Here is a 25067-nt window from a genome sequence, read left to right as displayed (position 1 = left end):
CAACCTTTTTACACCTATGGACCGGTGGAAATAAAATAATTATTTTGTGGACCGGTGATTGAAGAACACTGATATATAGCATAATTCTTGTCATAGTCCTGCTTTGTAGACTTAAATTTGAAAGTAATTATGGAGTTTAATACAACAAAACCAACAAAATCTCCTATTCTACAAAATCGCTTTAAATCTCCTTTAATCTCCCCCCTCAGACACTGTTCTGCTTACTGGCGTGTTTGCTTCTGTATTGCACAGACATAGCTTCTCCACTTTGGTAAGGTCTATTGCAGGGGTGTAAACTCAATCACATTAAGGGGCTAAAATCCAAAACACAGGCTAAGTTGTGTGCCAGACCCCGCCCATCTCCGCCCCCATAATAGTACTAATTGTAACACCATTTTTCCATTCGTTTTTCATGTATACACACACACAATATAATCTTATTAACAACACATAATGGTTAACCATAAAATTAAACTACACAAAGCTTCTCAACATTCATTCCTACCAGAACAAAGATAACCCCTATGCAAATATGGGACCAAAGACTAAAAGTACTAATACATACAAATGAAACCCTAAGATTCAAGACTTTGTATGCTGTACAACCCCAAAGAAAAAGAAACAAATGCATTTCTTCCTGAATAGTGCAAAATAAAGACAGCAGATGAAAATTCTCAAAATTGACATAATTCAATCACTAAATTGAAAATAAAATCATTCCCCCTACCTTTGTTGTCTCCCACCATAACTGCTGTACCTCAATTAGGTGCCTTACCTTCTGGCCTGCTCTAGCCTGGCCTGCTCCCGCCTGGCCATTTTATGCCACCCCCGGTGTTATCTTCTGGCTGGCTTCATCTTCCTCACTGCTGCAGTGCACAAAGCTGCGTGCGGCGGCTCCTCACACATCCCATGCCTCATCCAGTAGCCTTCCCTCTGACGTTGCGACGTCAGAGAGAAAGCTTCAGGCTCAGGCGCAGGATGCGTGTAGGAGCACTTTGTGCACTGCAGCAGTCAGGAAGAGGGAGCCGGCCAGAAGATAACGCTGAATCGATCGCACCGCAAACCAATGTTGAAGAACAGTGTCACGGGCCCGATGCATGGACCGGCAGGAAATTTCTGCGGACTGGCACCGATCCACGGTTGAAGAACACTGTTCTAGACCATAGGGACATACAAAAGCAGTCCCCTCCAAAGAGTCAGGGTGGGCTTGCTGCACCGGCTTTTAAGACCCGAAAGCTGAGTTCCATCTGGCAAAAACATCCACTCTGTAAAACTTGGCAAACATTTGAAGAGACAATCACGTCGCTGCCCTACAAATCTCTGCAGGGGAAACAGATCGCACTTCAGCCCACAAAGAAGCCACACTCTTAGTTGAATGTGCCTTAACAGAAACAGGAGATTGTTTTCCTGCAAGAATGTAGGTTGACGAAATGGCCATACTGATCCACCAGGAGATCATGACCTTAGAAGTAGTGCTGCCCGATTCACGATTCGAATCGGTTCACCGATTCACTTTGGGTGAATCGATTCGAATTGATTTAAATTATTTAAAAATCGGCTTCCCGATTCCGACCCTCCCCCCTCACCCCATAAAGCAGGAGCGGCAGCACTGCAGCATCTGCTTTAGAGGGCAGGAGGGAGGGTTAGTCAGGAAGTGCTGCTGCCTGCTTCCCCCCTGGCCTCCCCAAAGGACATCACATGGAATCGCATCCCAACCCACCCCCCGAAGGACTGCGCACCTCCCCCCCCTCCCCCCCCTGGGAAGGCCTCCGTGTTCCCTCTGGCCTCCCCGCAGCATTTACCTTATAGCTGCAGCCTGCAGCGAAGATCGCGGTTACAGCATCTTTACAAAGTGCTTTCAGCTCTTTCCTCTGCTGCAGTCCCACCCCTCCTCTGATGTCAGAGGCAGGATCGGGGCAGAGGAAAGAGCTGAAAGTACTTTGTAAAGACACTGTAACCACGATCTTCGCTGCAGGCTGCAGCTATAAGGTAAATGCTGCGGGGAGGCCAGAGGGAACACGGAGGCCTTCCTGGGGGGGGACGCAGTCATTCGGGGGGGCAGTCCTTCAGGGAGTGGGACAGGCCTTTAATGGGGGGGGAGACAAGCCTTTAAGGGGGGGACAGGCAGGCCTTCAAGGGGGGGACGGGCCTTCAGGGGGGAGGTGCAGACCTTCAGGAGAGGGGGCCCTGGTGTAGAAGTACACGGAGGGAAGGAAGGGGGATTCAAAGAGACGTGCATATGCCGGACTTTGGGGGGAGAAGAAATAATGGGTCTAAAAATAGAGGAGAGGGAGAGAGATGATGGACAATGGGATTTAGGGAGGGAAGGAACAGAAAGGGAGAGAAGTTGGACACAAGGGATGGTGTGGAGGGGGGATAGAGATACTGGATAGGAGGACATTTGGGAAAAGAAAGGGAGAGATGGTGGACCCTCCGGTGGTGGGGAAGGAGGGAGAGATGCTTGATGAAAGGGTAGTTAAGAAAAGGTGGATCTGTGGATGGAGATGAAAAAAAAGAATGATGCCAGACCTCAGGGGAGGGGAGGGAAATGGAAGGGGAGGACAGAGATGGCAGATGGATGGTTAGAACGGAGAAAGAAGAAAGAAGGAGACCCTGGCAAGCAAGTTATCAGAAGACAACCAGAACCTGGGACCAACAAGATTTGAATAATGACCAGACAACAAAAGGTAGAAAAACTAATTTTATTTTCTGTTTTGTGATTACAATATGTCAGATTTGAAACGTGTATCCTGCCAGAGCTAGTGTTAGACTGCAAACGTGAGCAAGGATTTAACAGAGAGAGGAAAAGTCTTGTTTATTTATTTTGTTTATACCACAGCGGCAGTGTGGTTAAGAGAAGGCAAAGGGAGTGAAGAGGCTATAAAAGGGGTGAAGAGGCTTGAAAAAAACACCCAATTGGGCAGGAAAATCGAATCGAATCGAAAAACCAATTCAGTAGGCTGAATCGAATCGAATTTTTTTTCCTGAATCGGGCAGCACTACTTAGAAGCGGGAGTACCTCACTTAATCAATTGCGTCAGTACAAACAGATGGTCAGAAAGGCGAAAATCGTTAGCAACCTCCAGATAACGCAGCAGAACTCTACGCACGTCCAAATTTTCAGGAAAGGATCCTGATGTTTGGAATCTGTCAGTTGAAAAACAGCCAACACAAACCCCCCAAAAATATATACCAATATTGACAAAGTCCAAAACTAAAAAAAATGGTATAAAATAATGATAACCTCTCCTTGAACCAGGCCTACACCGGTGTGAAAAAATGTACCTCCAGTAACTGTTAGAATAAAAATCTGAGTAAATAAATTAGAACAATAAGAGAACTAATCAGTACGGGCCCAGTACCCTCGTGACAACCAGTGGCCCCGGGCAGGTATTTATGAAGTGACAAGCACTTAGAAATCAATCTAAATAAATCCTGCCCCGTACATCATCTTGTCCTCATGTGTATATGATAATATATAGAATAATAAATAATGGAGTACAAAAACACCTCCGGGATGGTGTCAGAAGGAGAAAATATCACAAAGACAACCCTCACAAAAATATCCGAAGTGAAAAACTCAAAATGAAAACTGTGTGAAAAAAACAATACAAAAAGAAATCACAAAATAAAGTCCTCAATCTTGTCCAAAAAAATCCAAGTAACAGTGAACCAGCGCAAACAACTCATAAAGACCACAATAAGTGTTGAATAAGTGTTCATCGATAGTAAAAAAAATCCATGATGAAAGTAAGAATAACTCAAAAAATCATAAACCGCAAGAGCTAACAGGTATATAACCAAGCAATGAAAGTACTTAGCTCAGACGGCTGATGCAAATCTAAGGTGGAACCGAGTCCACTTGATATCACCACTCATTTCCGCTCACTCGACAGGTCCTGTTTCAATGTCCTCATCAGGAGGGAGCAAAAGATTAACAATTCTTGGAAAATGACTAGAAATTCAAGGAACCGACCCCCAGTATAAGGGACGGAGTAACTACAGGTGCACTGGAACAATAATTTCCTGGTGTTTTATTATCTACATAAGACCTGTAATAAAGTTACAATAGCTAACAAATATGAAGAAGCCTCACCAACGGAAATTTTAAAAGAAATGATACCTAACTTAAACTTCCTGTGGCACTCAAGCAGCCACAGGAATCCAATGAACTTTATTATAAAAAGGTTGCAGTGATTCAAATTTATAAGCCAAAAGTTGATCTAACTACCACAAAGAAGCAATTGTAAAAGGCTAATCAAGGATTTGTTACAAACAGCTAAAATAAGATTATAATAATCAAGCCTTGATAAAACTAATGACAACCAGAATCCTGAACACCTCATGCTTAAAACTTTTTAATTATTAGTAACTTTTCCAAGTTTTTTCACCGACTAAACATGGCGGTGCAAAGTTAATAGATTGTCTGTTTAAACTACTAATATTATGGACTAGTGATCTATGTTGAACTGATAGCAATCCAACATTATATTAGCAATATATTTTGTATCAGCGGAAGAACCGTTTTCCTCTGCAACACCTCTCTCGGTAGCGCATTCCAGGCATCCACCACCCTCTCCGTAAAGTAGAATTTTCTAACATTGCTCTTGAATCTACCACCCCTCAACCTCAAATTATGTCCTCTAGTTTTACCATTTTCCTTTCTCTGGAAAAGATTTTGCTCTACGTTAATACTCTTCAAATATTTGAACGTCTGAATCATATCTCCCCTGTCCCTCCTTTACTCTAGGGCAGGGTAGGCAATTCCAGTCCTCGAGAGCAGGAGCCAGGTCAGGTTTCAGGATATCCATAATAAATATGCATGAGATAGATTTGCATCTCAAGGAGACAGAGCATGCAAATCCATCTCATACATATTCACTGTGGATATCCTGAAAACCTGACCTGGCTCCGGCTCTCAAGGACCGGAATTGCCTACCCCTACTCTAGGGTATACATATTCAGGGCTTCCAGTCTCTCCTCATAAGTCTCCTGGCATAAGCCTGCTATTGTTTTCATCGCCCTCCTCTGGACCGCTTCAAGTCTTCTTGCGTCCTTCGCCAGATACAGTCTCCAAAACTGAACACAATACTCCAAGTGGGGCCTCACCAATGACCTGTACAGGGGCATCAACACCTTCTTCCATCTACTGGCTACGCCTCTCTTTATACAGCCCAGCATTCTTCTGGCAGCAGCCACCGCCTTGTCACACTGTTTTTTCACCTTTAGATCTTCAGACACTAACACCCCAAGGTCCCTCTTCCCGTCCGTGCATATCAGCTTCTCACCTCCCAGCATATACGGTTCCTTCCGATTATTAATCCCCAAATGCATTACTCTGCATTTCTTTGCACTGAATTTTAGTTAACAGTTAAAGGAAAGATTTATAAACTATAAAGAGTTTTTACCTCATACAAAATTGTCATTTCTTTAATAAGACATTAACTATTTTTTCTGCAGCCATCCAAGTACCTTATTTTTTCTGCGGACCTCGTTCTCAATTAACATTTTAATATATCCTTGGGCTGAGCTGAGGCAGGCATGGTCACCTTTAAAGCCTACATAGACTGCAGTAGCCCCCAAAACTCGTTTGAACATACCAGGGATCTCCTCCTGGAGAGTCAGTGTCTGTACCAAAAGACACACTGGTATAAAAGCATGTGATGTATGTTGTCTAAGCATGAATGACCTCAATGTCAAGGCACACCTAGGAGAATAAATGATCTGTAGAGATGGAGAGTGATGTACAGTGCAGTGTTCTCCCCAGGGCTTTTTAACCGGGCGGTCCGCCCAGCTAATTTAGATTACCGCCCAGCTGTCATCTATCAGGAATCCTGCTGTTGCCGCCGCTCAACATAAAAAAATTCCCCCAAAATACCATCTCTCACCGGTTTGGAGATGCGAACTCATGCTTCGGGGCTCTAAGGTATGCGTGCCGGCTTCCCTCCGAAACCGGAAGTTACGTCCCGGGGCGGGGGGAAGAAGAGAAGGGAAGCCGGCATGCACACCTTAGAGCCCCGAAGCATGAGTTCGCTACGGGCTAAGGCAGGAGACAGGCAGGAAACTGGTTAACGACAGATGGAAACTTACAACTTGCTTTGGGCCTTTCTCGCTGCCGGGTCCTGCCTACTTTCTGTTTCCGTGAAGGCAGGACCCGGCAACGAGGAAGGCCCGAAGCAAGTTGTAAGTTTTCATCCTTGCTGACCTATGCCTAATGACGCAAAAAAAGTCACGGCGCAAGGGAAGCCTCCCCTTTTCTCGCTTGGAAACTTCACCGCAGCGCAGGATGCCTATGGTGCAGGACAGGACACTGAACAAATCAGACCTCGCACTCTCTACCACACTGTCCCACACCTAGTCGTAGCGAACAAGGAATCTCCGGGAGCTTGAGTAGGTGAGGTCATTGTGCGAGGGGGGTTGCCTGTAGTAGAAGTCAGGTGGACTGGTCTGGCCTTGTACTTATTGGGATGTGAGTGACAATTACTCCATGATTGATTATTAGGTTTCAAAGGACCAATTTGTGGATATGTTTTGATATTATTTTATATTTAGTAATTTGTTACTGGAAAAAATGTGCAGGTACAGTAGTACTGTGGTATTTTTTTCCCCCCAGGATTTGAAGTTACTGTAAAGTTATTTAAAGTTTGTTTAGCTCTTGTTAGCATAGTAATTGTGAATCATTTCTAACCAAAATTTGTATGTCTACTCAGTAAACAGGGATGTTCAAGATGCTGAGTGCACAAAAAAAAAAAAAAAAAAAAAAAAAAAGAGGGAGAGAAAACTTAAAAAATGGTGAACTTGTGTCATATGAATATAAAGGAATGAAAAAGCTAATATAAGGGGCCTGTATGCAAAAACTTAAATAGCTATGTGTAGAAAATAGCTCGGTTTGCATCTTGGAGATAAGGATTTTTAAAATTGAAAATGCAAAATTATGCCAAAATTTCTGGGATGCGATCATTCGTCCCCCTTCCTCCCAGCAGGTCTACCATCTCTCCTCCCACACTAGGGTCCAGTCAGTGGAATGCTTTTTGGTTTGGGGGGCCCAAAAGCACTGCCCAGGCTCCACCCCAGACCCAGCCACCATACTAATAATAGTACTAATTGTAAATGCCATTTCTTCCATTCATTTTTCACATACACACAATATAATCTTATTAATAATACATAATGGTAACCACAAAATTAAATTACACAAAGCATACTCTTTTACCCCTCCCCACCTTGCACAGCATTTCTTCCTCTCTCCTCCACCCCCATGTGCTATGTCCACCATCTCTCTCTCATTCCTTCCCTTGCTGTAAAGGGAGTGAGGAAAGAAAGTTAGAGGGATCCAGGATATATCGCTCCAACTCCTTCTACTGCCACATCCAACATTTCTCCCTCTCTCATCCACCCCGGACTATGTGCAGCATCTTTTACCCCTGTCCACCAGCCCCATGCCCAACATTTCTCCTTCTATTACCCCTCTCCAGAACCATGCGACATCTCTTCCTCCATTCCCTCCACCACTAGGTCCAACATTCTTCCCTCTTGCATTTGTCCCATTGTTCCCTCTCCAACACCACATCCAACATTTCTCCCTCTCATCTTTCTCTACCTTACTCCTCTCCCACCAACATGTCCAACAATTCTCTTCCTATGCCCAACATTCTCCTCTTTCTTCCTTTTCCCATGTACACCATTTCTTTCCCTCACACCCATGCTCAACAATTTTCCCTTTCTATTCCCTCCTCCTCCATCTTTTTCCTTCTATCCTTCCATGCTATGTCCCAAGTTCATGCCCCTTCCCTCCCTTCCTTCTGTATCCCAAGTTTGTGCCCCCTCCCTCCTTCCTTACTGACATTTTCTCTGCGTACAGTGTGCTTTGTGTTTTTTAAAAATTTTATTGTTGGTAGATTATTTTGACTTGGTCATTTTAAAAGTAGCTCGCAAGCCAAAAAAGTGTGGGCACCCCTGCTGTAGAGCCATTTCTTATATGACTGGAGGAACTATATTTATCTTTTTTTGTTAGTTGTTTAAATTCATGCAGAAATAAATGGCTAGATTGAATTTAATGACTTCATTAACGTCTTTCCCTTTTTTAAACCTCTATACCATTTGAAAGAGGGCAAATATCTAATTATTCCATTCTAGAATTGGATACTTCTTAAATTTAGTAAAAATATTCTGGCACAAGTGTCAAACCTTAAAAAAGGAAATCATATTGAGCATTGGAAAATAATAATAAACTAATAAAAAATAGTACACATTTAGGGCTCCTTTTACTAAGTTGCGATAGTGGTTTTAGCATGCTCTTAGCGCAAGCAGAATTACCACGTGCACTAGATGCTAACGCCAGCATTCAGCTGGCTTTAGTTTTCTCGCTTAGCGCGGGGGTTTGCATGCGCTAAAAATGCTAGCGCACCTTAGTAAAAGTGGGGGTTAATTTTCCCCATCCCACCCCACCCGGCTACTTTTTCATGTCACCCGGCTAGAAAAAATTTCTGGGGAGAACACTGCAGTGTGTTGATGCTTACTATGTGTCATGGAGGTGGACACCTGAGATGACACCATGCCATGACTAGAAGGGGGAAGAATGTTTATGCTTCTTAATTGTCTTGCTTGCTGCTTCCTAAAATGAGAGGCATGGAGGAAGATGACCATGGCCTTCCTTTGGAGAGAGCCCAATGCTTAATGCTCTCTTTGCGGCGTCAGTGCACTCAGTGTCGATACCGATGTTCGTGTCAATGCAGACTGTGCGTCAGGTTCTCAATCTCCTGCTATGCTCAATGTCAATGCTAAGTCTTTCACATTGAAGTTGTTGGGCTTTAAGTGTCTTCTTTTGAATATGCACTTAGAGATCACAACGAATGTCCCAATGATCAAGACCTGGACACTGAACATACCAATTATGGGGATCAGAGCCTGAAATGGTTCGATTACAATGAGTACAGTTCTTGAAGCCAGTCAACACCCTCTTTGATATGCAAGGAAAAATGATCAACATGAAATCAAAAGGCTTGATTACCCATGGTGCTCAAGTGAAAAGTATGCCAAAACCATCGACACTCTCTGGGACAAAAAAGGTCTCAAACTGGCCCAAAGGCAAAATAATAAAAAATAAAGACGATTTAACCAAATTTGAGGGAATGAACAAAAAATTAGAAATATGAAAATTATAATAACAACAGGAAGGCACAAAAATACATCTAAGTTTAACAAGCTGAAGAGAAACTAAATACCTAGCTTCTTAGCTTCGCAGAAAACTGAGAACCGATTGTCCGACAAGCCAACGTCAGGTGGGAAGGCACCATCATGCAGCACAGTATAGACAGTGTCCATACTGGATTCCATGAATGATGTCACCCACAAGTGAGGGTAATATGCCTGCTTGTCTTCAGAGAATAATTCTTTACCATAAGTACCAAGACTGACACTAATGTCTCTGTACTGTAATTTTTTCTAAAACCTAATTGTGAAGGATGTAAAATGCCAAATTTTTAGCAATAGGTATCTAATTGTTCTGTAATGTAACCTTCCATTATTCTGATTTATAATGGACTGGATGCAACAAGACTGAAATCATTAACCTTTTCTTATCGTGTGTCCCGGATGATGGGACATTCCAAAAAATGTCATTGCCATCGTATGTCCCATGGCATGGGACATACAGTACACGACAGGAACACAAAATATTTGAATTTACAGACTTATGACTTATTTACATTATGTTTACAATATGATAACGGTGAATAATACAAAACTTTGCTAAAATAATTACAATTGGAACCAGCGTAACGTAAAATTTATTACAATAGGAAAAGGTTAACTACCGTTAGACTTAGCTTAGCATCTTTAGGTGTAGCTGACAAACCAATACCTCCTCCAAACAGAGAAAATAAACCAGATAACAAGTGATAATCCAACCACTGAGTAAGCATATCCAAGAATAACATATACTAGCTTAATTAAATATGGAGGACAAACATCCATGCAGCAAATGAAAGATTAGGCTCTTACCTGGATAATCTTCTTTCTGTTAATCTTCTCAGGATACATACATATGGTGATCAATCCGCTCCCATGGACTGGACATGCAGAAATGTGAATACTTACAGATTTGAGCACCTCCCAAGTGGAGACTGTGCCCAGTGCCACATTTCAGTTATGACCAAAAGAAATCGAGCTCCACTGGAACACAACACAAAGAAGGAGGGGAATGAGGAATGACCCTGCATATATTACACAATTCTGTTCTGCTGTAACTTAGAAACAAGAATTAGAACATGAATTTGTATAAAACCACCTTAGAGAATCAACCTGCTGAGTACAACTAGCACTAACAATAAAGGAGCTAGAGGATGAAGTATACATTTACAAATACCAGATTTTTTTTCACAGGAGAAGAGCTCCAGGCCTAGAATTTAGAAACATCCCGAGGCAGATAAGCAGGCAAAACAGAAAATACAAAGGGAGGGCTGTATGGACTCCTGAGAGGAATAACAGAAAGAAGATAATCCAGGTAAGCACCTAATCTTTCATTCTAATACATCCACTCAGGAGTCCGTACGTATGGTGACGTCCCAAAGCAATGGTTGAGAGGGACATGAGAGCCTGCCCATAAGACTGAGGACCCAATTGCAGCGTCCTCTCGAGCCACCATGTCCACTCTAGAAAATCTGGAAAAAGTATGCACAGTAGACCAAGTAGCTGCTCTACAAATCTCTGCAGGAGGAAAAGCATGAAACTGCGCCCATAAAGAAGGGACAACCCTAGTGAAATGTGCCTTCAGAGAGACCAGCGGATGTTTACCACAGGCAATGTATGCTGAAGCTATGGCCATGTGGATTCATCTAGCTACAGAGGCCTTGGATGCCGGCCTGTCACGACAGGACTTGCTAATAATAACTAACTAACTGAAAGGAGAAAGTCAGTGATCCTTTCCAAGTAATGGAGCAAAGCTCTCCACATATCAAACTTTCTCAAAATCCTATTCTGTTTGTCTGAGAGCCTGTAGACTGAAAAGAAATCAGACAAACCTCCTGGTTGACATGAAAAGACACAGCTTTCGGAAGGAGGAGGAAACAGGACGGAGAGTGGCACATGCTTCCATAATTCTAAGGAAGTGATCCCTACAGAAGATAGCCTGGAGCTCCAAGATACGCCACACTGAAACAATAGCCACCAGAAACACAGTTTTGACCATGAGATCCAAAAGGTTAGTGTTGCCAAGCAGCTCACATGGGGCCTTGGCAAGGCTTTTTAGGACCGTGTTAAGATTCAATGAAGAGAAAGGATGTCACAGCAGGGGCCTGAGTTGAAGCGCACCTCTCAGGAATCGTGTCACTTCTGGATGAGCCATCAATGAAACCTTATGACTGTGCCAGGAAAAAAGGAAAGCCTGACTACGTGCATTTTCATGGAGGCTACAGCAAGGCCTTTTTTCAGTCTGGCCTGAAGGAAAGCCAGGATGATCAGAACAGAAGCCTGTAGCAGCTCCACCTTGTCTTTTTCACACCATTGTTGAAAAGCCTTCCAAGCTTTAGTATAGGCTGCCATAGTAGACGGCTTTTTAGCCTGGAAGAGAGAGCTATAACCACATCTGTCTGAATATCCATTGCTGGTTAAAGCCTTGCTCTCAACAACCATGCCATAAGACAAAAGCGCTGTTGATTCTCCATGGGGACTGGCCCCCAACTCAGAAGCCTATGATGAAGAGATAGCTTGAGGCTCCTGTCCTGCTGCAGATGTACCAGGGTCTGTATATCAAGGTCGGCAAGGCCAGTCTGGGGCCACGAGGATCACGAGACCTGGAATTGTGATCCTGTGAATGACCCGGTCCAACATGGGACGACATAAAGAAAATAGTCGTGCAGCGAGATCAATGCATCCAATCCTGAGCTTCTTGGTACCTTTCTTCGAGTTTTTAGCAAAAGCCATCAAATCAATCACTCACATGCCCCAGTGGCGTACAATGAGATTAAACGCCCTTTAGGTGAGTGACCATTCCCCCAGGTCCAGCAACTGAAGACTTAGGAAGTTAGCTTGAATGTTTTCCACTCTAGCCGCATGGGCCTCAGAAAAAGCCTGAAGATAGGCTTCTACTCAAAGGAAGAGCATCTGAGCCTATGGGGGTAAAGGAGCGCTTCTGGTGCCTTCCAGTCTGTTCACATACACCACTGCTTTTCCCTTGACGATCTTTTCCAGTGCCTTCAAGGCTAGTGGGATGGCTTGGAGCTCCAGACAATTTATGGACCACCCCTTCTGATGGTGAGTATACTGGTCCTGAATCGAGAGGTACCTGCAATGAGCTTTCCAGCTGAAAAGATTGGCATCGGTCATGGGAATCACCCACTCCATTATAAGGAAATATATGTTCTTCGACAAGGAGATTTCCTGAAGCTGTTCCTTGCTGTCCCTCTCCAAGGGAGCTGCATCTGAAGCAAATGCCTCTGCAGAGACCACTGATATAGAAGAGAGTCTTGGAGAGGTCGCATGTGTGCCATGAGCCAGGGGACCACTTCCAGGGACGCTGACATGGAGCTCAACAGGATCTGTCATTATAACTTCTAGTTGCATGGTTCTGGAAGAAAAACCTGGCCCCAGGCCGTGTCGAAAAAAACTCCCAGATACTTCAGAGTCTGGGTCAGTTCCAGATGGCTCTTCTTGAAGTTGACAATCCAGCCCAAATGCCATCTCGTAGTACCATCTGGAGGGGGCTCTGATCATCCAGGTAGGTATGTATCTGGATCCCCATTTTCTGGAGATGAGCCACAACTACCACCATAACCTTCGTGGAAGTACAGGGGGCTGTCGTCAATCCGAATGGAAGGGCTGCAAACTGGAAATGCTGTTGAAGTATGTGAAACCTCAAATATTTTCTGTAGCCCGGAACGATGGGAATATGTAGATACACTTCTGTGAGGTTTAGGGAGGCCAGAAATTCACCAGAAGCTATAGCTGCGATGAAGGACCGGGCCTTATCCATGAGGAAATGGAGGACCCTCTAAAAGACATTCACTGCCTTGAGATCCAAGAAGGGCCTTCAGTCCTCTGTGCCTTTCTTAGGTACGATGAAATATTTGGAGTATCAGCCTGATTCTGAGTTGATGTCGTGGAGAGGTTCTATAGCCTGAATGTCCAGAGTCTTTGAACCGTGGCCCTGACTTTGGCCTTCTTTTCTGGCCATCTGTTCAGAGAGTCTACGAACAGATCAAGAGGAGGACAATAAATCTCAATCTTGTGACCCACTTTGATGATATCCAACACCCATTGGTCTGAGAAAATTTTCTCCTACTCCCCATGAACGCTGACAGCCATCCCCAATATGCAGAGCCAAGGCCGCCAAACTGGCATCACTAAGGATTTTGGAGGGAGGGTTGCCACGAACCTCTAGGGACTGCTGGCATCTAGAGCTGCTGAATCACTGTCTATAACCCTGGAAGGACCTCTGGACAGAGGCCCCCTGGATATACTGCCAAGAATGACGGGAGGGATGAAAATTGCTCCTACTCCCACCTGGAGGTTAGTGTGGTCTACTTTCCAGCAGAGACTTAGGGCGGTTATCTGCCACACTAGTCATAAGGTCATCAAGGTCTTTATCAAAACGCATCTATCCCTTAATGGGCAGCCTGCTCAAGGTTGCCTTGGAGGCTGAGTCACCTGCCCATTGCCTGATCTACAGCATTCTGCGAGCCAAGAAAGCATAAGCCAACACCTTGCTCATGAACCTAAGGTCATATAATGCTTCTGCCACATAATCCAACCCTTTTAACACAAGCTGGGGTATGTATCCTCCTTTGTAAAGGGCTGCTGTCACAGTCTGGTGTGGCAGGTCCAAGCAGCAAATAAAGCAGCAGCAGCCTTGAACTCCAGAGCAAGAGCTTCAAACTGCTTTTTCAAAATTAAGTCCAACTTGCAGTCCTGAGCATCTTTCAGCATACTACTACCCTCACTTGGGAGAGCTGTATGTCTGGTGAATTGAGCCCCACCGAACCTACCTTTGGTTGGTCGAATAGCTGCTGGAACTCCAGTGCCATGGGATAAGGACTGGACATGGCCTTGGCAACCCTCAGGGACCCCTCTGAGGTCTCCCACTTTTCTGTAACCAGTGCAGTAATATCCAGATGTACAGGAAAAAAGGAAGTGAATGTTAGAGCTAATCATAACTGTGCATTGGGAAGTGAAGGTTGGAGTCTCCAGTTTCAGTTCTTTAATAGCACTGACAATAAAATGATAAGACAGAGGCTGACTTGAAGAGGCGGCAGATCTGCCAAACCCAAACACTGAGCCAAAGTCATCCAGGATTGAATCCGAGTCCTGAGACAAAAATAGCATGGAGTCTGAGCTCCCATCTGGCCATTCTGGCTCCGAATGGTCATTGGCATTCAGGTCCTGCCTGCTGAACTGAGAAGCAGACACCAAATTAGAGGATGCCTACAGGCTGTGCTAACTGACCTGGTCTCATCAGAAAGGCTCTCCATATCAGATTTACAAACTCTGGGGAGAAGCCTTGTCCAGGAGAAGCAAATAAAGCCTGCACAACCTCAGGCTGGGCTCTCGTGGGTTCCTTGGACTCCATACACCTCCGTTTCGCATTGTCGTGAGATAGAGGATCCGCAGCACGCAATACCTGGACACTCCTCTGCCGAACAACCGGCACAATTTTTACAAATAACAGTATCCTCACCCTCAGGAGTCCATCCCAGTCAATTAAAATCAAAATGAGGCAGCTAGAAGCTTTTGAAAAAGAGACTGATTGAAATGCAAAATGGGGTTTGGAGATGGAAGATCTAAACTCTAACCTCAGAAACCCTAAAATTTAAGATTTTCATAGGAAATAATGGGGTTATACTCACAGTTCTGTGGTGGTGCCTGCCTGTCAGCTATTTCAGTGCAGCTGGAGAGAAAGGAGTTTCTGCCCGAGATGCTTCCAAATCCAACTCCAAACCAAGAAACCTTCAGGTTGCCAGTCAGACCAACTCCGCCCAACACCTCCACCCCACAAGTGGGGAAAACTCAGAAGGCAAGCTAGCTCCCAAGGTAATGGACCCCGAACCCTGAAGACAGACAGCAGGCTGGCTCCCCTGGTCCTCCCGAAGACTTGTCCTGCAGAGCTGCAGTCCAACTCAACAGAACTTGTGTCCTTTCTCAGGCAGAGGATCCCCAAGAATGGAGTCTCAGGGCACCAAAGCCTCAGAAACAAAACCGAACTTAGGCCAAAAAGAAAACCAAAACTAAGCAGAGCAGGACAGAAAAGCTCTGCACAGTTCACTTCCAGAAGAAAAACTGAAAGGAGACAGTAGGCTCTGCCTCCATGTGGGAGGTGCTCAAAGCTGTAAGTATTCATACTTCTGCAAGTCCAGTTCATATGAATGGATTGATCACCATATGGATGGACTCCTGAGTGGATGTAACAGATGAATTTCATTAAATCTCCACCATATTCCATCCACTGGAATAATGGATGTATCACTAGATTACAGAAAAAAAAAATCATGAGGGAACAATTAGTCCTAACTGTTTGAATCTTAGACCTAAAATAAAGCGCCACTTTCACATCCCAACTCACTCCCAGACACAGAAGTTACAAATTCATCTCTTCCTGCTTATTTTTAAAAGCCTTCAGAGCATTCTAAATTGTTCTTAGATCTAAAAGTTTAATTAGATTAAACTTTTTCTAAACAGACCAGTCACACCAGACTGAGTGGGTACATCCAGAGAGAGCACTTTTTGTATTTAAGGAATCTGGAAAGGGTTTCCTTTCACCAAATTGAATTGAACAGAGTCCCAAAAGGAGGTGTGACTGAAGTGGCATCCATAAAACAACCTATGGATCGAGTTCACTGGGTAAACAGGATCCACTGAGCTTACATCAAAGTGAGGCATGCATAGGAGAGTCAGAATTGTAGTGGTCATGTAGCCTAGCATACTGAACATCTGACTGCTGAAATTTGCTGACTCCTACATATCTTTTCTACTACAGGTATGGAGAGTCATTAACCACTAATCTAGGAGAAATGCAGACACCAGAGTCTAGAAGGACTCTGATAAATTCCAATCTTAGATACAAGCTGAGGTGTGATTTGGGATTATTTATGACTAACCCTAGCAGATTCAGCACTCAAATGAACAAACTTATTGATTCATCTCCTTCCTCTAATTGCAATCTTGACCAGCCAATCATTCCATTAAGGGAAATACGTGTCTACAGAGAGATGCTGTGATGATGGCTAGACATTTTGTTAATACTCTTGGTGCTGACTTGAGGCTAAATGGTAGTAAGCAGTACTTGTAGTAGTGTTTCTCTATTACAAACATATTTATTCATTCATTTAATTTTCTATATCTAAGATACTCTGTGAGATGGATATATTTTTATGTAAGTTTACACATCTTTTAAGTCCAGCAAGAAGCTTAACTAATCCATTTTTTTGAAAAATTAGTATGAAAGTACCTAGAGAAACCATCCTGAACTTTTGAATGGATAAAAGCTTATTCAGGGCCTTCAGGTCTATGATGGGATGAAAACCCCCTGTCTTTTTTTGTGACCAGGAAGTATTTGGAATACAATCCCTGCCATGATAGAACAGACTGTATCACACTGGTTTGAAAGAGGGAAGACTTATTTTGTGAGCAATTCATGATGCTGAAGGTATACTTTTGGTGTTCTCAGCAGACAATTTGGAGGAATAGCTTTTAATTGCCAAATGGTAACTTTCACAAACTATTTTCAGAACCTACCACTCTGAGGTTATGAGGGGGAACCTCTCTGCAAAAAAAATTAAAAAATAAAAAAATTTCAGCCTCTCTCCTACCAGGAAACCATCTAGGGCAGTTACAGAGATTAATATTATGCTCTGCTGGAGATAGCCTAAATCAAGTTCCAGGTTTTGATTGTGGAGCTGGGTTAGACTTTTGTGTCTCTGGCTACCTGGTTCAGAAGCAATTTCCCTATCTTACGTGGAAAGAGCTGAAGGGTAGAGGATATCCATGCCTTTGAGAGTTATAGGATCTCCATTGCTCTCTGCTGTAAAACCTCCTAGAAGAGAAGGCAGTCAGAAGTGAGCTTAGAGGAAGTTTAAAGAATGTCCAAGTGTTGTTTCACTAGAGTGGTAGCCTCCTGCACCTTATCTATAACAAAATTCTTCCCACAGCATATCAGTAAACATTTCCTGAAATTCTGGTTTAAGATCTGAAGCTCTCAGTCAGGTGAGTCTTCAGGCACCAATCCCTCATTCCCTGAAGCGTGAGTCTTAAAACTTTTGGCTCATTAGAGAGCAGATCTAACAACCATGGAGTGGTGAGGAAGCTGCAGCTTCTCAACTTCCAGAGACTTATATTAATAGGTTGCACATAGATTATGGATTCCCATATTCTCATCTGTATATCCTTCAAGAATCTGCTGATGTAGCCTCTTTTGGGAGAGGGATCAAGTAATTTGAAAATATCTGATATTTCAGCACTAGGTTTCTCCTCTCTCTCCAAGGAAAATGGGACAGCCTTAACTATCTCCAAAATGACCTCGGTGAATAAAAGCTCCTCTGGGGGAGATGTCCATCCCAAGTGTGGTTAAGAAGGGAACTTATAGGAGACCAGTAGATTCCTTCTCCATGGTGGTTCCTGACTACTCTTCAGAAACCCAGGAGTGCTTTGAGCAACTCACAGAAGCACTCTGCAGGAGACAACTGAGTCTCTGGCTTTCTTGAGACAACGGGGATCTTCAGATCACAAGGGAAGATATTTCTCCTGGAGGGATGGAGATCAAAATCAATGATATCAGTATTGACTCCAAGCTCCTTCAAGCACTCGGCATCAATATGTCTCCAATAGGCAGCGTCTTGAGAATCAGCTAGACTGCCTCGAGCCTCAACACTGTTTCCATTGAGAAAAGCAGCACTCTAAACAATCCTTGATTTTTTTTTTTCATGAATTGTTTTTTAAGGTTGCCAACAACAAAGGCAGGGGCATCACAGATAGAATAGCCATATCCTCCAGAGTCACTTGGGATGGATTACAACAAAGGTCTCAGCTCAATGGAGGCTAACATCTCACTTCAATACCACAGAGGATGAGCAATGCTCACAGAGGAGATGCTTCAAGGACTTCCGTTATCTCAGTGCTGCACTCTCTAAAGAAGATCAACATTAATGTGACCAAATTTCTGCCTACATCCAGCATCTTTGTCCCTCTGAATCGAAAAGGATGAGAACAAATCCTTCCTCTTTCTTTGATGGGGATCAAACAACAATCAATTATAATGTTCTCAATGTTGTACATCATCTTGGGTGAGTCTCTTCATAAAGGCGGGTTAATAACTTCAAATAAATAAATGTAGAAGAATTCCTAGTATCCAATACTGTTCCTGGAGCCATGGAACCCAATATATTGACTTTCACATCAGAAAGACCAGTCTTACCAGCATCCAAAATTCATTTGCACTGATTTTCTTGGCCACAAATTCCTATATTTGATATCTGTAAACACAGAATATGAGAGGGATCACAGTTAGACCCCAAGAGTGGCTATCTGTGATAGATATGGTTCTGCCACACTTGGGAGTAACTTTTAAAACCATTGGAATCTTTTTTTTTTTTTCTGAGAAATAACCAGAAAAATAGCTACAGTGAAATCTATCACCTTGAAGTTGAAAAATTAAACCTGACTGAGTGCTTGAGGCCTAGCTCTGCTTTGGTTGAGATGATACTCAAAAATAAAGGAAACTTAGAAAACTAAGGCAATTAACAGGAACAAGATAAACTGCATGGCAGCAACAGAACTTACATAGGAAAAAAATGTAAAAATGAGGCAAAAACATACAACTGATATGCAAGCTATGAGGAAAATGCAGAAAACATGACCTTCTATGCTCTTTCTTCTAAATAAAATGGTAAAAGATGAGATCATGTGTGACAGCAGCTGGCATGAAGACATGCATATGCGGTTTTAACATACTCAAGTTTTCTTATAACTATATTGGGCTTCGTCATATGACATCACTCATATGTGAAGATAAGTTTCTAAGGTGGTACAGAAAAGTTCTCAACCCAACCAAGAAGGGAATGACTTGAAATTTACAAGTTATTCCACATATTCACCCCTAAGTTCAACATACTTAGCACATTGTGTCTGAAGTTTCTGTAACTCTTCCCCCAAAATATTCTGATGTCTAGTCACTGAAATACTACTCCACTGCTTCAATCATATCCATATCACTCAAAAATTGTCACCCTTTCAATCTCTTAAGATTTGGAAACAGAAAATAGTCAGATGGTGCAAATTCTGGTGAGTAGGGTGGATGGTCTATGCAATGAAACCCTAACTGTATCGAAACATTCACAGTTTTGCCAGCCTTGTGAGCAGGTACATTGTCTTGCAAAAAAAGAACGTCTTTCCACAGCTTCCCTTTCCTTTTATCTTTCATTGCCTCCTTTATTTGGCCCAGCAAATTACAGTAGTATTCTGCATTAACTGTTTGGCCCTTTGGAAGACAGTCAGTCTTTACTAATACACCTTCTTGATCCCAAAACTTGGTGGCCATAACCATTTTCCTGATGACTTTTGGGTTTTGAATTTCCTTGGCCTTGGCACCAGCTCACTGAAAATGCTGCAAAATCAACTTGGAAGTGTCTATTCAACGTCATTTCTTGTCAGCATTGAAACATTTGGGCACCCACTTGGCTGACAGCTTCTGCATAATCAGCTGCTCGTGAACTATACACCCATGTTCCCTGGATATCTGAAGTGTCTCAGCAATTGTTTTAGCCGATATTCACCAATCTGTCAAAATCAGGTCAGAACATGGTCAACAATTTCAGGAGTTTACACCGTTTGAGGCATCCCAGCCCATACGGCATCTTTGGTCTTAAAATCTCCACACTAAAAGTTTGCATATCACTTTTTCACTGTGGAACATGAGGGCATTTGTCACTCAATGTTTGTATCATACATTCATAGATTTCCTTTGGAGTTTTCTTCTGTAGGAATAGGAACTTCATGATGGCTTGGAGTTCCACACTTGAAAATTCCACACTTTTTATTGACTTAGTTCAATCAATGATCTGAAACAATCTCAAAATATAGCATTACAATTCAGGAAATTGGCACTTTGCAAAATAAATAACACTCTCTTCTGCTACAACGGCAAAATAACGCTCAGAATTTAGGCATCTGGTTGGGCTGAGAAATTTACAGCACTCCCTCATATCCTGCTTCTCATTGAATGCTCTACACAATTTAAAGTAAAAGAAATTTCATTAAGCAAAAAGGACACCTGTGTAAGCAGTCCAGTTTTCAAATTACCCATTTTAGGTACACTGAAATGCTGCCTTTAAGCTCATTAGGCTCCTTTTCAGAAGAAACTAATATTCTGAAAATGCTACCAGATAATATGCTAAACAGGCAAACTGGCAGCATGTTCACTTAAAAATCCATTTTAATACACAATTAAAAATTTACTCACCACTGAGTGTTTTGGATCTTATTGGAGGAAGTCCTTTTTTCTGTCTTTCCTTCTCTCTCTCCCTAGCTCTCCTCTCACTGGAGTAGGATCGAGATGACTTTCTCTTTCTCTCCCTGGATCGGGATCGAGAGCGCTTCCTGTGCTTACGTTTTCTAGACCCAGAACGGGATCTAGATCTTCTTTTCCTAGGGGATCTATGAAGAAAATCGATTCCGTTAGAAACAACAGAATAAAAATTCTCAAGTATAAGCAAAGTCTTCTCTATGAGAGGTATTGGAGGATATGCATACAGAAGGCTTTCACCAAATTGAGGAGAAAGGCATCTGATGTTAGCCTATCATGATCTCAGCCTGGAAAAGAACTGGGTAATCTTGTTGTTAAGATAACACAAGAACATAAGAATTGACATACTGGGACAGACCAAAGTTTCATCAAGCTAAGTGTCCTGTTTCCAACAGTGGCCAACCCCAGGTCCCAAGTAACTAGCTAGATCACAAGTAGTAAAACAGATTTTATGCTGCTTATCCTAGGAATAAGCAGTGGATTTCCCCAAGCCATCTCAATAATGGCCTATGGACTTCTCTTTTAGGATTATCCAAACCTTTTTTAAACTCTGCTAACTTATTTCTCTACAAAAACATTCAAGAAAGGAGTAACCCATGCTTGGAAATGCCTTCTGCTGATGTTTTTCCACTGACACCACAAGGTAAAAGTTAAGCCCATGCAAGGAGAAACATGGTTACATTACATTACATTAGTGATTTCTATTCCGCCTGTGCCTTGCGGTTCTAAGTGGATTACAAATTAGAAGAGATCTGGACATTTCCGAGAGAATTACAAAGATTCATGTAAGTTACATGATACGGTAGAGAGTTACAAATTAGAAGATATGTGAATTTTTTTTAGAGAATTACATAGCAAAGATTCAAGTAAATTACAGATTACAGTGGAGTATAACAATATATTGTGTCAGGCACAATTTTAACTTATTTTAATAAAGATTTTTAAGACTTTTCTTTAGGGCTGCATTTTTAGCAAATTTTTAACATGATTAACATCACTCAAAACCCCCTCCCAATTGCAGGTCTGGGCACTTGCACAAGGAGGAGGTGCGGCAGACAAGTGTGCAATCATCAAAATGAACAGGAGCAAGTTGCATGGGCATCGCTTGGTAGTAGAGATGGAGATCTCCTGCCCGGACCTTTCACTCCAAGTCCCAAATCTCTACTACTTACTGGTAAGTTATAATCCCTGATCTGCTTATCAAACCTAGAGTGCAGGTTTCTCCTGCTGGCCGAATCGAAGCTGCGGTCTTAGGAGATTCCAACATTTCATTGATAAATATAGAAGCATAGAAATATGATGGCAGCAATCGGGAAAATTGTAAATCTGCACAGAATCTTATGTCTTATGTCTCATAACAGCAAGAAAATTACCGAGGTAAGAACCTAATCTTCCATTCAGTTGCAAAGACATAGGATTCTGTACTGAAGCTGACGTACCATAGCAGTGCTAGACGTCTAGGGAGGGACAAGTGAGCTTGCACACAGCATCGAGGACCTCTCAGTGTCCTCTCAAGCTATCACATCCACTTTGTAGAACCTTGTAAATGTATGGAGAGACCACCATGTAGCTGTTCTACAGCTCAGGACTCCACCCAGGAGGTGGATACTGTTCTGGTCAAATGTACTTTGAGAGAGATAGGTGGTTGTTTGGCACAGGCAATATAGGAAGAACAAATTGCCATGTGAATCCATCTAGCAATCAAAGCCTTGGAAGCTGGCCTACCTCATCTGATTGACTAGTCAGCACAAAAAGATGGTCTGATAGATGTCAAAGCACAGTTACTTACCGTAACAGTTGTTATCCAGGGATAGCAGGCAGCTATTCTCACATATGGGCGACGTCATCCACGGAGCCCAGATGCGAATAATCTCACAAGCAGACTTGCTTGTAGAAACGTAGAAGTTTCAATTTAGCCGCACCGCGCATGCGAGAGTGCCTTCCCGCCCAGCGCAGGGCAAGTATCCTCAGTTCAGATAGCTAGCAGAGAAGACAACCAGGGGAGATGGGTGGGTTGTGAGAATAGCTGCCTGCTGTCCCTGGATAACACCTGTTACGGTAAGTAACTGTGCTTTATCCCAGGACAAGCAGGCAGCCTATTCTCACATATGGGATGGTGGGAGTGTTGACAACTTAGGAGAATAAATTTTGTAATACTCTCTGGCCAAAATGGTCATCCCGTCTGTCTGGAGAAAACATCCAGACAATAGTGAGAAGTGAAAGTATAAACCGAGGACCAAGTAGCAGCTTTGCAAATTTCCTCAATAGGTGTGGATCTGAGGAAAGCCACTGAAACTTCCATTGCTCTGACTTTGTGGGCTGTGACTCGACTCAGTAGTTGTAATCAGCCAGGGCATAGCAGAAAGAGATACAAGCAGCCATCCAGTTGGAGATGATATGCTTAGAAATTGAATAGAAACATAGAAACATAGAAAAAGCGGCAGAAAAGGGCTATAGCCCACCAAGTCTGCCCATTCCAAGTATCCCCCCCCTGAATTTACTCCCTTAAAGATCCCACGTGAGTATCCCATTTTTTCTTAAAATCTGTTACGCTACTGGCCTTTATCACCTGGGGTGGGAGTCTGTTCCAATGATCCACCACTCTTTCGGTGAAGAAGTACTTCCTGGGATGTCCCAACTTGTTTGGATCAAAGGAGACAAAAAGTTGAGGACAGTTCTGTGTGGTTTGTTCATTCCAAGTAGAAGGCCAAAGCATGTTTACAGTCCAGAGTATGAAGAGATGATTCTCCAGGATGAGAATGAGGCATTGGAAAAAACACTGGAAGTACAATAGATTGATTGAGAAGAAATTCTGAAACCAATTTAGGTAAGAATTTAGGATGAGTACGGAGGACCACCTTGTCATGATGGAAAACTGTGAAAGGTGGATCAGCAACTAACACTTGCAGCTCACTGACTCTTCAAGCAGATGAGAGCAATGAGAAACACCACTTTCCAAGTAAGATAGTTCAGATGAGCCGTAAACATTGGTTTCCCCTTCATTAGGCTGATGGAAAGCAGCAATTGCACTGAGATGGACTCGGATCTATGTAGACTTGAGGCCAGAGGTGGATAAGTACAAAAGATAATTTAGAACAAAAGATACGGAGGAATCTTGAGGCTCCTTATCATGAGAGATGCACCACGTAGAAAATCTAGTCCATTTTTGGTAGTAGCATTGTCTAGTGGCAGGCTTTCTAGAAGCCTCTAAAATGTCTCTTACATGTTGAGAAAACTGAAGAGGAGTTATGTTAAGAGGTACCAAGCTGTCAGGTGTAGAGACTGCAGGTTGGGATGAAGTAGATATCTTTGACTTGTGTAAACAGAGACGGAAAAACTGGTAGAAGGTATGGTTCCCTGCTGCTGAGTTGAAGTAGAAGGGAGTACCAAGGTTGTCTCGACCACCGAGGAGCTATCAGAATCATGGTGGCATGATCGTTCTTCAACTTGACAAGAGTCTTGAGAATGAAAGGGAATGGAGGGAATGCGTACAGAAAGATATGTCCATTCCAGTAGAAAAGCATCTGCCTCGAGGCGATGAGGAGAATGTATTCTGGAGCAGAACTGAGGCAGTTTGTGGTTCTAGGGAGCTGCAAAGCGATCTATCTGAGGTGTTCCCCACTCCAAAAAAATGTGCTGAAGAGGCGAGTTATTGAGTGTCCATTCGTGAGGTTGCAGAAGGTGACTCAATTTGTATGCCAAACAGTTTTTCACCCCTTGGATGTAGACAGGTTTGAGGAAGGTATTGTGGAGGATTGCCCAGTCCCAAACCTTCAGAGCTTCTTGATAAAGGGAGGGAGATCCTGTCCCCCCCCGTCTGTTGACATAGTACATGGCGACCTGGTTGACCGTCCAAATGAGGACTACCTGGTCATGAAGATGTTGAAAAGCTTTGAGAGCATTGAAGATCGCTCTGAGTTCCAATAGATTGATGTGACACTGATGATCCGTACTGGTCCAGCAGCTTTGAGTACAGAGTCCATCGAGATGAGCCCCCCCCCCAAGCGTAGGTCAAGGAATCTGTTGTGAGGACCTTCTGATGAGGGGGCGTTTGCAACAGCAAGCCTCTGGAGAGATTGGAAGAGAGCATCCACCAGCGGAGAGACTGTCTCAACGAAGGAGTGATTGTAATGAGTCGAGAGAGTGGGTCGCAAGCCTGTGTCGACTGAGATGTCAGGGTCCACTGAGGAATTCTGAAGTCTGGCAAAATGAGTCACGTGAACTGTGGAGTACCATCATGTGTCTCGCTGAGATTGAAGAGCGGGAAGACACTGCATGACTAGTTGAAGAAGAGCCTCCTGAAGTTGTTGCGGAAGGAATGCTCTTAGTTGGATAGTGTCCAGAACAGCTTCGATGAACTGTAGATTCTGAGAGGGCTGAAGTTGGGATTTAGGAAAGTTGATTTTGAATCCCAAGCTTTGTAGGAACCACGTAGTCCGTTGGGTCACTACAATAACTCCCTGAGATGTGGAATCCTTGATGAGCCAGTCGTCTAGATAGGGGAACACCTGAAAACCATGGTTCCTTAGAGCTGCTGCTACCACCACCAGGCACTTGGTGA

The 25067-nt window shown here is 43.2% G+C and overlaps 1 protein-coding gene across 10 annotated transcripts in view; it reads right to left on the bottom strand.

The window, feature by feature from the left end:
* The window catches only part of SCAF8 (SR-related CTD associated factor 8), a 784204-nt gene that overhangs the window by 393871 nt on the left and 365266 nt on the right, over positions 1-25067 (bottom strand). For all 10 annotated transcript variants that reach the window (XR_004538795.1, XR_004538796.1, XM_033937892.1 and 7 more), the window contains one exon: positions 20444-20637. Coding sequence is in view for 8 of the 10 variants with exons in the window: in XM_033937892.1 (XP_033793783.1) it covers positions 20444-20637 (194 nt within the window). In the remaining 2 variants the exon portion in view is untranslated. The remainder of the gene's footprint in view (positions 1-20443; positions 20638-25067) is intronic.

The sequence above is a fragment of the Geotrypetes seraphini genome, chromosome 3, assembly GCF_902459505.1.
Source record: "Geotrypetes seraphini chromosome 3, aGeoSer1.1, whole genome shotgun sequence".
Taxonomy (NCBI): Eukaryota; Metazoa; Chordata; class Amphibia; order Gymnophiona; family Dermophiidae; genus Geotrypetes; species Geotrypetes seraphini.
The sequence above is the reverse complement of the archived record's forward strand: the minus strand, read 5'-3'. Positions and strand labels throughout refer to the sequence as shown.